At 35.9% G+C, this 17886-nt stretch overlaps 1 protein-coding gene across 5 annotated transcripts in view; it reads left to right on the top strand.

The window, feature by feature from the left end:
- Positions 1 to 17886, top strand: part of FAT1 (FAT atypical cadherin 1) — a 106944-nt gene that overhangs the window by 23142 nt on the left and 65916 nt on the right. For all 5 annotated transcript variants that reach the window (XM_069013930.1, XM_069013931.1, XM_069013929.1 and 2 more), the window contains exon 3: positions 14252 to 14566. In XM_069013930.1, the coding sequence (XP_068870031.1) occupies positions 14252 to 14566 (315 nt within the window). The remainder of the gene's footprint in view (positions 1 to 14251; positions 14567 to 17886) is intronic.

Below are 17886 nucleotides of genomic sequence, written 5' to 3'. Positions count from 1 at the left end.
ACAGTATTCACTATATCTTCTGTTTGAAAGGTTTTATTGGTGTACCATTGTGAGAAATAGCTAGCAGTTTCTCTCCATCATTATTTCAAAACCAGTTAATGATTAGCAAATGTCCAGCTGCCTGTGCAAGGAATGTGACTTACTTTGGGAGGGGGGAAGGAAAGATGATTATTCCTTCGTGCAAGAAGTCTGGTGTGATAGTTTACTTTGAAGATAGTTTAAATATTACAGTATCAATTTTAGCAGATTAATCAGAAATGGAAAAATGACCTGTGCCTTCCTTTAATGTTTGTTTTATCTTTGTGCTTTCTGCATGTCCTTTTAGCTAGTACAGTAATATTTTGGGTTGCCTGTGCTTGTTCAGACAGTAGTCTTAAAGTAAAAAAATATGTAAGAAGAGATGACAATTTGTTAATAAGTGGATTACTTGTGTATGGATATACACAAAACATGGCTCAAAAAAAAAGTGATAAAAATCTAAGCAGGTCATAGTCCCAACTATTTTTCACCATTCCTCATCGGATTTCTGAATGGGGCCTTGTCTGTTAAGTACAGAAACCAACAGATCAGGAACTGTGCTTGTAAATATTAAAAACAAAAACTATCATAGAGCTTGCACTTTTCAATTAGCTTTTTCTGGCTTCAAAATGTTTGTACTGAATGGTGAAATTTTGTAATGAAATTTTGGACTGACTTGAATCTTTCCAGATACAGTTAAGGTAGAGGAGGAAAGTGTGAGAAGGCTCAAAAACTGTTAGTGGAAAATGAGTTGTCAAGTTGTCATTGACTCAAATGACACATCAGTTTTCATGTGTGTTGTTTAATAAGAAGGGGGTGATGATTAGAGTGAGAGCAAGCTTACTGCTGATTGTGTAGAGTAAAGGTTTGAGTGAATATTGATCCAGCATGTGATGATGGGAGGAAATGGAATAAGAAATACATTTCTGTAATTCCAGGATGATAAAAACATACCTCGGAAACTGAGTCATTCAGTCTAGTCAAACACAAGAATGGCCAACATTAGAGAATAGTTTTTTTTGACAAGAGCTATGCACAGATACAGAGATTTGAGAAGGTTTCCTGGTGCAACTCCATCTAGTTTCTGTGTATTCTGTGAATTTCTCAAAAAAGGAAAAAATACTCAGTGGTTCAGGAGCAAAATGCATTTTTGTGCCTAAATGGTCTACTACTTACCTACAATATTATATTGTTCTTTCATTTACAGAGTGTTCTAGTGTTGGTTGACAGAGTTGATTTACTTCTGTTACGGATTCATGACAAATTATGGTTTTATGAAGTGTTATTCATAATACTTATTTTCTTTGGTATTGTTGTGAAAGGTGCAGTTATCTTCAGCAAAGAATGTTTCTGTGGAGAATAATTAAGAGCTTTTTCAATGGAAATTCTGTCAGAGACACTGTGTGGTCTCTGTTCATCCAAATGCTTGCAGGTTCTACTAGTAAGCAAAAAATATAAAGTGAATATTTTTACCTTTTAACTGTAACTTGCCTTCATTTCTACTACCTTTAGTAACTTTTTTTTTTATTCTGGAGAGTGTTGATTAAAACTGTACATGCAGTTATCCATTATTTATGTGAGAAAGACTGAAACCATTTCCCAACAAGCAGCCGGGGCCCCCACACATAAGTATACTTGACATCTGGTAAGTAATCTCTAGTTTTCTAGTTACATGTCTTCTATTTAGATGGTAGGTACTGATTCTTCAATGTGCTATAAGAATTTGCTTACAGATGAAGGATTTCTCATTTGCTTGATACAGTAATCATAACCAAAGAGAATAAACATAATTTTATGGTAGCAAAACTCTTTGCCTTCATGATTCCCCTAGTTTTAAGTTTTTACTCAAAACCAGACAAATGCAGAAATGTGTCTCTGTATGCTGTTGTGTTTAATTTGATTCATATGCAAAGGCTTATAAGGCTAATAAAAAAATTAGTGTAACAGGTACTGATCAATGTAGAATCCCCTCTGGAACCATGAGAAGAAATAAAGTCTGAATAAATAAATGGATACTTTGTAAGTTAATAAATCTGACTTTGTCAGAACAAGGATGAAAATGTCTTTTGATGTCACTGGATCCCAGATGCTTTAATTTCATGACTTGTCGATTGGCTTTGTTCTCCTAGCATTAGCATGCCCAGAGGTATATCAGCTCTTCTTTGTACACAGAAATCTGCTTGGGAGCAGCATTTCTGTTGGAAGTAATTAAGTGCTATTGTGTATATAGCTACCTGGTGCAGTAATACGAACAGCAGTAATTGCCTGATTTCCAGTATTCCTCAACATGCTACCTGCCTTTTGATAACTATCAGTATCTTTCCTTGCTCAGTGCTGGTCTGGAAACTGTCATTGCTAATCAGCAGTTTCTACAACTGAAAATATTTTGGAGACTGAAAGCTTGAAGCAAAATTGAAGCAGTCAAAACCACAACCATGCGTAAATAACATACATGTGCTAAACAACAGTTTTTTGTTGTGGGTTAGTCATGAGCCAGAGTTGCTGTGGAACACAGCTGTAACTGCTTCTTACTGAAGGGTAGGACTGCTCTGTTGGGCTTGCTGGGCCTTCAGTGTCACTTTTGCAGGAGTAACACAAGGTAAGATGCAGTTTCAAATTGGCACCAAAAAGGGAGTCTGCAAGAAATGCTGTGTGTGCAGGAAAAGGATTCTTGGGATACGTGGAGCAATTTTCCTTATTTAAGGTGGGCATTAAGCTCTGAGATTTACAGACAAAACCTGTAATCTGTAAAGTTTAATAGTTTCAAAGTGTACTTGTTGCAGAACTGTCCAGGTTTTAATAGTTTGCAGAGGTCTAAACAGCTAGATCCTTCTGGATCAACAAGCCAGTTTCTGAACAATTAAATGTGTTGCTCTTGTGCGTAATTGGCTTCCCATGCGTCTCATTATTTTCCTTGTAGACTCTTCTTCTGCCTAAGGGGGACCTAGGCTAATCTGTCAACTCCAGTTAGTTTTGAAATTCCTGGGGCCATTTGCAGAGGAATTTCCCCTTCAGAGGGTCCCCATTTCCCAGCTAAATTATTAGACTTACCACACCCTTTGTCAACAATTCTTTACTAATAAGATGACTGATAGCAAAGTTAAGAGGGTGCAGTCACTGGTGAAGCCAGAGTTCTGAAGAGCATCTATGTGTTCATTCGTGTATGTATTTAAAGAATTCTTATAAACTTTAACAAAGAACATAGAAATTCACCCTTGGCATTTCTCATGTAGAGGCTAGTACACATTCTTTATAAAAGTTGATTAAATAATTTCCTTCTTTATCTTTGATGTTCATAAGTAAACAAACAGTGGTCCTGTAAAAGCCTTCACTTGTTTGTGAATCACCAACATTTTAATAGAAATTCTCTTGGTCATGAAGGTAACTTAGCTTAAAATAGCTTAACAATATTATCCAAAGTGTTTTGCTTAAACATAGTTTCTTATTCTAATTTTATAATACTATGTAACTGTGTTTCATGAGACATAGAAACTGGTTGTGTCTTTATCTGAAGATATTAAACTGTCCTGAGTAAGGGGATGGGTGATCAGAGAAATGACTTGCATCAGATCCTACAAACCTTGCTCATGTAGTGTAGTAAGAGAAGCTGCTTTTGCAAGTACCGAAAGCCCACATGCTTGGCTTAGAACCTGCTGGCAGTTTGTTCTGCTTTCTCTAGTATTTTATAAACCTGCTGTAATTTTGGTGTTATATTGCAGTCATGTTTTTTTCAGCAAGCTTTCTCTTAAATCATGAATGACTGCTCATGTTAACAGCAAAGCTTGCTTTACTTGCTCTCTGTTCAAGGAAACGTAGATTGTATGTGGTTGTATTACAATGATTTTTGCTATTGACATAGGAGTTAACATTACATTTCCCTAATGTGGACTCATCAGGGGGTTTTTATGTCTCTCCATATTGAGCTTTAGCAACATGGTGCTGTTCCTCTGTATAGCAATTATACTGCCTGTCCGAAAGCTTGACATACAAGCAGCCTAGCTGACAGAAATAAGCTGGAACTATTAAAATAACCATAAATGAGGCTGACAATGGGAGCTGTCTGCCATTGTCCCAAAAGATTTTTTGAACTGGAAGTAATAAGTTGAGTTCTAAAGCAACGCCATCACGGATCTTCTAATTGCGAAAATTTCCCCTCACCAACCCCCCAACTTCCTGGAAGGAAGTTCACAATTCTTGTGGACCTTAGGAGATTCATTGCCCGTAGCCCAGGCTACCTAGTACCAAATCATAATTTCTGGGCATAATATTTTATGTAGACAATTTTAGGAATATATGTAAGAACTGTTTTTCTTTTATAAATGGTCTGAACACTGTGTTTTCCATTCATTTGACTTGTTTTTTGTAGAAATGTGCAGAAAGTAAAGTGGCAGGAACTAGAAGTTAAAATGTCACTGCATGTAATTATTTACAATTCTCTTTTTGCCCCATTTTTTATCTACTTAACCCATTTAAATGCTATGTGAAAAATCTATTTTCTCAATGTTTTAAAATATAGTCTGTCTTTGGTGTAGAGCTTTAACTATCCACATCTTTGCCTCTAGGTTTTTTTTACTATCTCTAGATGCTTATTTAAGGGATAGCTCCTCTTAACTGTTGAACATTCTGTATTTCTTCAAATCGACCAGGTCTGTCTACCTGGTTTATAAGCTGTATATAACACAATTATACAGTTGAATAACACAATTCAAATTACTGCTCTATGTTCATAGCAAAGAAGTGATGCATAAATTTTTCTGTGTTTTAAGTTTTATGTCAAAGTTTGGATTTGACCATATGCTGAGGCTCTTTGGATGCCAAGTTTTTGTCCCCAGAAAATTGATAGCTTGTTTGGAAAAGTGAGACAGGATTAACTGGACACTGCTAGCATCTGACTGTTTCACTGACTACTCTTGCTGTTCCATTAGTGTCATAGAAATTCTTTGATTTCAAATACAGTAATTTTTTAATGAAATCTGGAGGGTTCGAGAGCTTGTACTAATATCACATTTACTTAAGAGACTGCTACAAAACTGGATTTGGCTATATATTTCGCTACATCTAGTCAGTTCAAATTCAACTAGTGAAGTTGAATTTGAGGTATAAACCATCATTTTATTATGATTGAGGTTTTTTCTTTGTTCTATTTGGGTTTGTTTTAGTTAAAATTTTTAATATGCTCTGCTGGTGATGGTTCTGTTTAAGGGTGGGTTCTGCCTTGCAGTGATATTCTTCCCTTCCCACCTCCCAGAACTTGCAATATCTGGTCCCTGGAAAGAGAGAAAGCAGTGGTGGACTTGGTATGTTTAAGGTCTTGCTACTGCTGTAGTTACCATCAACTTGCTGATACTGATAGTGATTTTATTTGAAACTTCCCAGGCCTTGATTTGTTAGAAAACGAGCAATTTGTCCTTGAAACAGCAACAGGAGTTGCTTTCCATTTAAGATTTCTAGCTAAGCATGATTTCTCAGCTGGTAGTACACAAGACACAAGTTGAAATGGGTATATTACTATGTCTAAGAGCTCTAAACAAAATTTAATTACATTTTCTGGAATCTGCCTTTATAGATACTGATAAAAGACTTGTGGTTCTAATATGATACTTTCAGCTTCTTTTAAGTATTTTTTTGTAGCTTTTCCTGAGAGAAATTTTTCTGTGCATTCTCTGAAGCTGAAATTGTGAAGTTTAAGATTTTTCATTGCCTTTCTTATACAGAAGAATTTATTTCTGATAAAGAAGAAATATTATATGCATATAAAGTGAATTAAAACCACTGTGTAGTAACTTACTGAATATTTAAAGAAATAAATGTGTGAAATATGTAAAATATATGTGATAAGCTGTAACTATTAGAAGGAACATTTATATTGATTATGTATGTTATATGATACTATCTTGGGGTGCATGTGAAAAATCTTATGTTTGTTAGTTGGTTTTTTTTGGTTGTTTTTTCCCCCTAGCATTAAAATGCAATTAACCAGGATGCATGTAAAGGTAAAGCACCAAATTATTTAAAAATAAATCAGAATGTTTTAATTTGCATGTCAGCTTAGGCAAAACACAAGAATTTCTGAGTGGTTGAAAAGAAAAAAATAAACTACTTAAAACTAGACTGGATCATTAGTTTTGTGCATTCATATTCCTCAGACTTGTTTGCAGACAAGTCACCCAAATTCTTTGAGGTATGGAAATCACCGCATTGATGGTTTGTTGCCTGGTTACAGTCTTTCTATCTTTGCCTAATTAATACTTCTGGGGAAGAGGAGAGTGAAAAGCAGTGAACATCTCTTGTTCATGTGTAATTCAAAGGCAAGCAGTAGTTGCTAAAACTTTTTGCTCTCCTTCAGGGCTGCAAGCAAGGATTATTTATATTCTGAAACGGTACTGTTTAGTCTGTGTGAATCTTCAGATGCAAAATGTTTGATACGAGTAGCTTGCATTGTCAGTGATAAGCTTTAAATTGCTGTGGAGCTGAAGAGCAAATCATATTTCTCTGGGTGGCTTTTGCACTTCGTTCCATAGAGGCGTAATCACATAATGCTTCCTGGTGAAAGTGCACATGCGATAAAAATAAGGAACTTTTCCAGCTCAGCTTATTTCTCAAAAGTAATACTTTTTTAAAAAGAAGAGACTGTATATACTTTTCAAAAGTTCACACTGCATGCCACAGGTCTTTAATATTTCAGGAGTTAGAGTGCAGTGCCTCTCTTGGCATTCTGCCATGTTTATAGAGTGGATGAGCTGACATTTCACTTTTGCAAGAGGAATCTCATTCTGTTTTTTCTTTAAAAAGAGATTGCTTCATGGAGATACCAGGATGGAGATTTTGGTCTTGTCAGCTGATGTTTTAAGTACTGACTAGTTTGTTGTCCCTGTGGCAGGACATACGTAAAATTTTCAGTGCTTAAGGATAGTTGGTCTGTGTAAAATTAAAGTGATATTGTGCTGTCTTTGTTTTGGTTTTACTAAGTGATTATTTATGACACTTGAGTGATCAAATACTATTAAATTCTATTGACATTAGAATTGGATGCTATTAGAAGCATGGAAGGCTTAAGGTTTTGTTGTCCCTTACACACTGGTGCTTAGTAGAGGCCTGAGTTACGGTAGCACAGCAGCCTCAGGGAAAGAGTAATTTTTTTTCTTCAGAGTTCAATAGGTTACAAAACCTTCAAATTATAAAACTCTTTATGGTATGTAGGGTTGTGACTGCTACTTCAAGGCACTTCCCAATGTCAGATTATAGTGGTTGCCAGAAGTTCCAGAAGTTATCAGAAGGAAGTTAACTTAGAAGAAACACAGATAGAGGGTTTTTTTTTAAAATTACTGTAAAAGTGGAAAGAATCTGAGCTATGACACTGGCCACAATTAGTAATAAAATCACAATTTTTACTGAGTATTGCACATGGGTGTAGTACTTGTAAATAATGCACTCTAGTCTGCTATAGTCTGTTTCATCTTGTGTGGGCGGATACCATAACTATTAATAAATGCACTCTCTTTTTCAAGTCACCTTCCTTCTTCTTAGCATTTCTGACAGGGATCATAAAGTGGAGGAAAAAAACCAAGAACTCCCACGTGTAACACATAGGAGCACACGGCGTTGCACTTGCCAACTGTCCTGATTTGACTGTGTCTCTAGAAGTTACTCAAGGGGAAAAGGAGGACAAAAGAGAATGGATGTGTTGCTCTTTAAGGCCTCTGGGGTCTGCTGAGAAGCAGACAAGCACTTCATCTTTTCCTATGCCAGATGCTCTTTCCTGGTTTCTTGTGGGTGCAGGTTTTTGAAGGGTAGGGGGCTGGGTTTTTTGGTTTTTTAATCTTGTCTTCTCTGCTATAGCCTCTGTATTTATACAGCTCAGGAAAATGCTTATCTTGTCATGGTAAGTAATAATGTAAGAAAAAAATCTAGGAAAAATAGAGCATATATGAAGAGATGAATAGGAAGTAATTTGTGTTCATTTGTGTTTGATCTGGATAGGCTGAAGAACTGGACTGTCATTAACAAAGTATTGGTTAGAATAGATGCTATTTTAAATAAAATGAGCTGGCCAAAAAATCAAAAGTTAAGTGGAAAATACCAGCTTTATAAAATATCTCTGTTTTCCTGGCCTATTCTGGCCATGCAATTGTGGAGATTTTAGTAACAACCTGAAAACTGTCTGTTCTGAATTGTATAGCATTAGAAATCAAAGTATGATGGTATTATATTAAATAAGACTTTACTTAGGGAGGTAACCAAACCACTAATAAGTGAGGCTGATGTGACTCTTTTTTTATTTAACAGCAACTTAAGCAAAGTTTCACAAAATGTTAAGCAGAAATTTTCCAAGAAAAACTGGCCAGTAAACTTGTGGGAGGTGGGGTCCTATGGACCCTTGTTCATATAATAACTTCTGGAAAATATGTTGCCTATCTTGCAGTAGCAGAGATTCACATAGTAAATTGCAGTATGTGCTGAGCAATTTTATCTCCAATTCAAGAGTGTGCAGGCCTTAGTGATAGTTTACCCTGCAGTGACTTACTGTTTGTTTAGAATTCAGGAGAGTTTCAGTCTGGATTGGTGTGCTGAAAGTCTAGTGCCATTGAGGGACAGCATTTCTCCATATTTACAACATGCTTAATCCAGTGCCTTTTAAAACTTTGATTTGAAATGGTTGTTTGTTGAAGGTCACATTCGATCAAAGCTTTTGTTCATGCAATTTGTAAAATATTGCTTTCCCTCTGGCCCCTTGAATGGCTTTTAAAGCAGCTGAAGAAGCTTTTTGATTTTCCCAACTTATCAGAAATTAGATTAATTGAGTTTGTAATCAGATTTCAAGCATCATGTTCCAGCCAGGGATTTCTCTTAGTTTGTTTCAAATGTCGTTCCTGGGGCAAGTTCTGCTAAACTGCATTTTCATGCTTTGCTGAGAAATGATTGCAGGTTTTGATTTCCATTACAGAATCATTAATATTGTTAATTAGAGTTCTTATGGATAAGCACACTTAAGGAGGATCATCCCTGGGAATTGGGAGTATTATCGTTTGAGTATTTTTTAATTAGATAGAATTGGCATATGTAAGAGTGTCAGGTTTGAGGTGTATTTTTTGCGTATTTTTGTTTTTAAGAGTGGCTTTGGTTGTAGTGATTTGTGTTGTGGGATTGAAATTGGAGGAAGAGTTGGTTCTTGTAGAGAGTGGGGTTAATGTTTCAACTTTTTCCTCAGTTGCTATATTCATAAACCATCCTGTTCCTCCACATTAAATTCTGTCCAAATTCTGTTCTACAGTAGGCACTTAGGACTTCTGCCTTCCTTTAATGAAATTGATAGAAAAGTCCTATTGTATCAAGTGGGAACAATATCTAGTCTAAAATTTCAGACATATGAATATTGTAAAATCAGTTCTGATGTCCTCTTGCAGATGACTGAGAAACATTTCTTTAGAGCTCTTTTGTGCTCCCCTCTGGTGGTTAGTGACTGAATTTGAATTTCTTTTTATCCTGATCACCTGAAAGGCTGCAAGATTGCACAGCCAGTCAACTGAAAAATGATTTTGAAGTCCTCACTTCACCGTATGTTTTGAATAATAATGTTTGTAAGTTTTATGGGATTACCATACATGCTAAAGATTCTTTAGTAGATTTCTCTACTTGTCTTGCTACATAAAAAGCAAATGGTTCATGAAAGTCAAAATTAGCCAACTGCCTTAGCATAGAGGATGGATGGGAAATCTGCTGATTTAAGATTTTCTGTGAATGGGAGAAGAATTAGAGCAGTACAGCATTGAAGGTACAATAGAGGCACGTAAAATGTATTCCTTAAATGTGACTTGCACCACTTGAAGAAAAAGAAAAAATTCTTCCTAGGAGCCAAAACATGCTGTTGAAACTGATGATATGATCAGCATCCAAACATCTAGATGTTTGCAAGATTAAACAAATTAACTCTTATTAGATTGTTTTATTATTTCTGTTTGACATAGGAGTTCTGATCAGTTTTCTCTTTGTTGTCTTGAGAACCGCTGGAACTACAAGCCAGTGAATTTATGAGCTCCAGAAGTGCTGAGCGCTGGCTTTCAGGCATCATACAATCTTATGCTGCCCTAACATGTAAAATAGGCTGGCTACTGTAGTCAACATTTGCAAAAGCAGAAAATTGACACACAGACCAACGGTACTTTAAAGACTGGTTCTAGACCTGTGATTTGGTAGGAGAATGATTGTTATCTCTGTAAAAAAAAAAAAGTAATCAGTTAAATTCTTTGAGCTTGTGTTCCTTAGAAGGTATAGCAGGCTACCTAAGTTTTCATGCATTTTTATTCATTATTGTTGCATAGAAATTAAAAACTAAGCTACTAGTGTTCACATAGGCAAAATCAGGAAAGATTTAGTGTTAAACTGGCAGAAGCAGGAGCAATTTCAACTAGAGTAAGAACAGCAGGATGGTGTTTTGTAGTTACTGATGTAAGATCAGACTATTGAAGGGGCAGAGAAAAAACTGTAGTTCATATAGTTATGTGTGTTTAGTTTTGATTGTATTCTGTGACATAAATGCTGATGTAGAACCAGAAAACATTCAAGTTTTGATAGAGCCTGCTCCCCTCCCCCCTTCCCCAACATGTGCTAGATCAGTATATCTGTTCCATTTTATTGCTGGGCTGAAACATCAGGAAGAAAGCTGAGTCACATTAATACACCAGTCATCTCTTCCCTTCTATTGCCTGCAGCTTTGAGCGATGAGGAGAGCTAGGTGTGGTGGCCTCTCCTTCATGTGAAGGCTGAAGGGAAATTTTTGTTCCTTATCTTCCTGTTCCCTTTTGCATAGCTTTTACAATGGAGGAATGTTATTTCAAGTCTTCATTTTTTATATTGTTAAAGTAATCCACTTACCTGTGATGCCTGTCTCTAGTAATCATGGAATTGTAGAATAATTTGAGCTGGAAACAACCTTAAAGATCATCTAGTTCCAACTTCGTGCCCATGGGCAGAGACACCTTTCAGTAGATCAGGTTGTTTAAAGATCTATCCAAGCTCGCCTTGAACACTTCCAGGGGTAGGGCATCCACAAATACAAGTTTCCCAACTTGCATACTCATACCTGTCTATTGCATCTATTTTAAACTGTGTCTTTTGTGCCTTAAAAAAAAAAAAAATCGTTCAGGAAATAGCCTGTTCATTAGTGTTAAACAGGTAGACAGTTTTGCATAGCTGACTGATCACAAAATTGTTTTCCTGAATGCTTTCTATTTCAGATTGGAATTATAAAAGCCACATAAAGAAAAAATGTTCACCCTAAAATTCAGGATCAGTTGGGTGAGAAACATGAGAAAAATGGACAAATAGAGATTTTGCATTATTTTGACTAATGCATGCTTAGAGTGTGAGTGGCCCTGTAGAAAATCAGAGACAATCTGAAATCCAGAGCTATCCTATTGGGGAATCTGTGTTACATGATGCTTCCAGTCGTCAGATCATCAGATTCTAAACCTTTTATTGAACACTCTACAAAGTCTGTGTAAAATATACAGAAGTAATATTATATATGCAGATCTGATTTGAAATTAAAAATTAACCAAAAGACAAAGTTGCCCATGTGCGCTGTATCATACTCCAAGTCTTTCCACATATTTCTTCTTGAGATACTCTTTTTTGGGTGTATTTCTTTCCTCTTCATCCCTTGTGACAGATGTGACTTAAGGGAATGGGCATTTGAGAACTGATACACTACAAAAGTAAAATAAGTTCAGTCATCTTTTTACTTGAGGGCTTTGATAACTAGTGAGGTAGAATTTCTAAATGTTAGGTGAGCAGATTGCAGGAAGTGAGCTTCATTTCCAACAACAGTCTATTTTTATCTTTCTTTAAAATCAGTCAAGGCTCTGTTGAAATTAATCTTCCACTTCTGATGCAGCTACTGTTTAGAAAGTGGGAGTTGTAAAATAGAAACAGTTGCACTTTTCAGCATGAATCACAAGCAGTAAAGTAACATTGCTGGAACCCTTGCTGAAAGGCAATTAACACAATCCAGTCATCTCTTTGGTAGGACATGAAGAGTTTACAGAACTTTCCAAGGCATACATAGAGTCTACCCAGAATTAAGTGCTTATATGCTACATCCAGCATTTAGATTTAGAAGTGAGGCCACAGTGAGTAACAAATTTGTTTACTCTAAAGCAAGTCTCCTGGCTGAAGCAGAGTCATGCAAAAAGTGTGCCATGAGTTACAAAGCAGAATCTGAGTAACTGAGTGCTCAAGGCTGTGTTCGTTTTTAAGAGCAAATTTGTGCAGAAACTACTCAGGTAACCAGTGAACAAATCCAATGACTACTGGATAGTATGACTTTTTTTGTTTTAATAGTAGAACTGTCATCAAACAAAATATAAATTCTGAGGCAGAGGAACTGGAAATGTAAAATTAACAATGTATTAATAAACACCTGAACTAAGTTGTTGACGATGTTGTTATGCAAAAAAAAAAAAAAAAAAAGGAAATTATAAAGCCAGTAGTTTACTTTCAGGAAAACTTTACAGACTGCATGTATATTTTGAAATTGCAGCACCCCTCCTTTTTATCCCAGTTCTGTAGCCTTTGATGCTATATTAAACCAATTTCCACACTGACATCTGGTGGTAGTTCTGAAATGCCATGTTGGTTGAAATGTTATATATGGGAATTTGCAGGTTTAAGCATCAGTTTCAGTCCCCTCCAGCCCTTCTGAAGTGATCTTATTGACATCTTAAAATGTTAAACTGTCATGGTCAGACCTTTACGCAGCTTCTCACAAGGCAAAGAAAGTAATGAATAAATAAGTAATTCCTTAATATTTTGCTCAGTCAGTATAATGTATTAAAAAACCATGTCTGTATTGAAAGGACACAATACTTGGAGTTAATTCGTTTCCTGAAGAACTCCTGTGAAAGCAGTGGCATATTTATTTATTCACTGATGGTGTGTATATGTATGTATATACACATATCTATATCTCTGGCAGTAAATGAGCTCAGAAGGAGTGCCACATCATGCATAGTCACATTATCTGGCTTTATCCAGAGTGCAAAACTGGCTGTCATGGTGATACTTTGACTCATCTTGGCTCCAATCCTGATTAGACCTGGTGTGTTGAGTGTATAACAAATAGTCAGAGCCGTGACAAAGCCCTTCAAAATTTCCACTGAAATGGCTCTAAGGGCTTGTGCTGTCCCTCATCCTGACATGTAACAGGTTGATTTTAAGTTCTATTCAGAAAATATCTCACATCAGGCACCCTGTAGGAGTGACTGGATCAGGAAGAGGAAAGGGTGAGCTTTTATTGTGCCATGGCTCCATTAATCTATTTAATATTCATCCCCCATGTTATGAGTTACACCATACTGCATACCCTTTTGACACATGCATAATATGGCGTACCTGTAGAGCAAGCTGCTTATAAAAATAAAGTTGTATTTCTTCTTGCTGGGTAAATTCTTTAATCAGTTCTGGCTTAGACAATCTCCAGTATGCATAGCAGACAGCTTTTTATTAAGTTTGTGAATTGTATAGTTGTTCCTTTTTTTGTAATTCATTTTATGTTTGTAAGATTGAGCAGATTTTTGCCCCTTTTTTTTTCTGTCTTCCATTTCCAGAGTAATGGCAGCCATTGGTTAGTCCTAATGCTGCAAAGGTTGGCTTTGGTATTACTTTTGTTTTCTTTTCTGTGACATTTCTGTGTGAACATAAATCTGGACATTAAGAAAGTTCAATCAAATAATTCATTTGGCATGGAGATAACATTTAAGTAGTTGCTTGTTAATATGAATAATAGTAAAGAGCTCAAGAGTTTGGCATCTAAACCAGATAGTTTAATATGGTATAAAATTTACTGTAAGGAGTAAAGAGGGTCATTCAAGTCCCAAAAGACTGTGAATTAAACATTTGATTTAATCTTTTAGGCAAAACCAATTTTATGAATAGTGCTAACTGGTCTGATCTATATTTCAAAAGATGTTGGAAGGAAATCAAGTAGTATATTGTTTTAATATGTGATGCATAATTGATGAAAACTGTTATGGTAATTTTATTTTTTGCGGCTTCAGGTTAGCCTTAACATGTTTGTGTGTGTATATTAGCACACGTTTTAGAATCAGTGTTGGTTATTTTAAACTTGTATTCATTTTGATTTATTAATTTATTTAAACTTGTTCCTTACTGTATTTTTACACATTTCTGCATACTTATTGAGCATTTTTTATTTATCTTTCTTCCTGTTGAACAGGTGTTATTGAGACTGCAGATCACCTGGATCGTGAGACTACTTCACATTACTGGCTTACTGTTTATGCAACAGACCAAGGCATTGTGCCTTTATCATCTTTCATTGAAATCTACATAGAAGTTGGGGATGTTAATGATAATGCTCCTCAGACCACAGAACCAGTTTATTACCCAGAGGTCATGGAAAACTCGCCTAAAGATGTATCTGTCATTCAGATTGAGGCATTTGATCCAGATTCGAGCTCAAGCGAAAAATTAACCTACAAGATTACAAGTGGAAATCCACAGGGATTCTTCTCAATAAACCCCAAAACTGGTAAGTACAATACAGTGTTTTATGTTATGTATTAATAAACTAATGTATTTGCATAAATGCATAAACCAGGTGAAATCAAAATCTTTGTTTAATATTGAAAACATGCTTTCACAATAGCTGGAGTTAACCTGGTGTCTTGGGCTGTGTCAATATTAGTAAGTTATACAAACATGTAGAAAAAGATTTGAGAGTGAAAGACTTGGTTCAAAGTACTAGATGTCTACATCAGGCATATCTTGTGAAGGCTTACTTCTGAGTAGCTCCACTCTGGACTGGTCAATGTCCATGCATTTTTATAGTGCAGTAAGTACACAGTAAAAAACCGTATTTTAGTTTAGTTTCATCCAAGTTGTTTTTAGCAGTCTTCAAAGTTTCATGCATAGTTTTTTTCCAGGCCTCTTTTTAATTTTTTTTTTTTTTTGTGGGGGGCAGAAGCATTTATTATCTGCAGACTCACTTGTCCCACAGTCAGAAGAGACTTTCTTTGTAATTAACTACTTCTACTGCTAGAAACACGTAATCTGGAGGATTATTTTCAGGTATGGCTTTTATGCATTGGAAAGAAAAGAGTTCACTGGTTATTTGGAAAGCTTCAGAAAAAAATACTGAAGTTTTAACAGGGAGTAAAAATACAAGAAGCAGGTAACCTTTTAGTAACTGAATTGCAGATACTGAAAGGTGTGTCGGACAGAGAGACAGGAAACAAAATAACCAGTCTGAAGCTACCCAGTAATTCTGAAAACATTTTAAGGATTGCCTATCATCCCTTGCTTCTGAATGTAGAGAAAATAATACATATACTGGATGTTTTTCCCACAGATTATTCCTGAAGAAGAGCTTGGTTTTATTTCAATAATATTTTGCTGGGTTGCACCCAGTTTAGCTTTTTATGTTGTGTTTAGGTATTATTTCACAGTAAAAATTATGAGAGATGCTTCTGATTCACTCAACCAGATTTTTTTTCTTGCTATTCAGAGATTTTAGACTAGATGTCCTGCAGAGGTGTAGTGAATGACATTTATCTATTACAAATCCAGTAAGTACAAGGGAACAGTAGAAGCTTTATTAATTTAGCTCTTGCTCATTTGTTGAAGCAATTTCAGAGGACTTAAAGGAGCAAAAATTGAGTGAAAAAAATGTTTTGAAGGCTATGGCCTTCATTTTGTTTTGTAGTTATTTCAGCTCAGGGTATAAGAGACTTGTGTGCTTTATCAATTGTAATTGCTGTGTCAGCAAAGCTCTGAGTACAAACACAGGTATGTTATTTGGGTTATTTCTGACACTAACTTCTTTGTCAGCATGTGCTGCATCTGTAAAAATACTGCTAAGAGGGACATCTGAACTAACTATACCAACAGAAGACAGTATAGTTAAAGAGTGCATCTAAACACAGTATTTACAAAATCTTGGGTTTAGAGAAAAGGCAGCCTGACAAGTAAAACAAGAAAAATTCAGCCACGGTCTTGTAAAGTGAATGCAGAAAGTGTTTGTATACTTTATATCTATTTGGTTTTCTCTATGTCTCTGCTTTCCCTCATTTTACATGAGGTAAAAGGAAAAAAAAATCTGCCTTTTTATCTACTTCCTTGCCCTTCCTGATTTTGAAAAGTACTTTTGCCTGCCACTTTGATATTTCTTGTTGTCTCAATATAATACTGATAAAAATAGAAATAAAATTTTCTGTGAGTTGGGTGGAAAGAAGCGAGTGACTGCAGTATTCAAATTGCAAGGGAACATAAATTCTACCTCCATTCATTTAATCATTACTGTATAATTGGCCAGTTATTTTTGGTTGTTGTTTCCTTAAATATTCCTGCAGGTCATTTTCTCTTCCTCTTTATTCTGTTCTTTTCCTACCCCTTTCTGCTCCCTGTATCATCATGTGGCATTGTCCAAACTGTGTTTTGAAAAATGACACTTCTGTACCTCCCTTGCTGAAGTTTTGACATAAAAAAATATCTTTATTCCTATTTAATGGGTAGCAAAATTAGGGCACTGGGAGATTGTGACTTGTCTTCAGCCAGAGTTTGCAGTTTTCCACGTCCACAGCTTCCTGTGATCTCATTTATGTTAGAAGGGGACCTTGAGAGAGCTCAACACACTAGATGGTGAAATGATAAGGAACACTTAATAGAAAAGTAATAAAGATTTTCTGTCAAGAGAGTTTCTTACCTGCCTTTATTGCAGCATGTATACTGTAGAAGGAAGACTGCCATCCTCAGTCCTTCTCTGCTTGGTGTTAAAAAAAAAAAGGTGAAAGAGCAACTGGAAATAATTAAATCATTATATTTCAGAACACAAGCACTGAGAAGAAAAGAATCTCCCTCTGATTTACATTCAGAAGAAAATCACTTTTTTCCCCCAATATAATTAAAGGCCCAAGCTTAGGTATTTACCTATCATGTGCCATTCATATCACCCTTCACTGGTATCTTTTACTGTTAAGTGTAATGCTAGATAGACATGCTTCTAGACACACATCTTAAATATAATGAGGATGGAAAGGGAAAAGGTAGGCAGAGGAGAGAAGGGAAACTTGTTCCCAGAGTGTACTCAGATAAGTTCAATTAAAAAGCTAACTCATATATACTGCCTTCCTTAAATAGGACCCTGAATTTCATGTGCTCTAATGGGCCATGCTGCCTATCCTGTACATGACCAGTTTGAAATCATCAATCTGCAGTGGGCACTAACATAGTGGTCGAGTTTTGATTGAGGTTATCAGGCTCATAACTTCTCAAGTCTCTCTCTTGTTTATTAGGTATCGAAGACATTTAATCTGAATAGATCTTATTTGGTGTGAAAGCATTTTCAATAGAATTGACGTGTTAAGGAGTTGAAAAAACACTTTAAAAGACACTGATTATTGTTCTAGTTATAACAGAGTGTATTTTTTCTTCCCTGATTAATTAAAATAGGGCTCAGCTAAAGAGTACATTTGACTAAAATTGGAAAGATCAAGTCCTGACTTGTTTGCTTATGTGCATATATTATCCTTGTTATACCTTGTGAACTTATCGCACTATAAGGTGTTTGTCCAAGGAAGAGAAACCTTCACAGGGCCTCAGGTTTCCTTTCCAATCACAGGGGAGAGGGTGCTGGAATATGAATTAAGTCTTTTTAACTGTATCCTGTTGTAACATTGAAAGTGACAGTATGAGTTAAGTGTGTGCTGTTGTGCATCCCGAGGTGAGTTGAGGACTGTAACGGCATTCGGTTCAAGTCAACTAAAAGCTAGTGTTGGGATGCTTAAAATATGTGGTGAGTGTTAAAAATATTTCAGGTGGTAATGTGTTATTATCTCTTCTCCAGGTCAAGGA

The sequence above is a fragment of the Aphelocoma coerulescens genome, chromosome 4 (assembly GCF_041296385.1).
Source record: "Aphelocoma coerulescens isolate FSJ_1873_10779 chromosome 4, UR_Acoe_1.0, whole genome shotgun sequence".
Taxonomy (NCBI): domain Eukaryota; kingdom Metazoa; phylum Chordata; class Aves; order Passeriformes; family Corvidae; genus Aphelocoma; species Aphelocoma coerulescens.
Note: the sequence above shows the minus strand (reverse complement) of the source record. Positions and strands in the feature narration are given on the sequence as shown.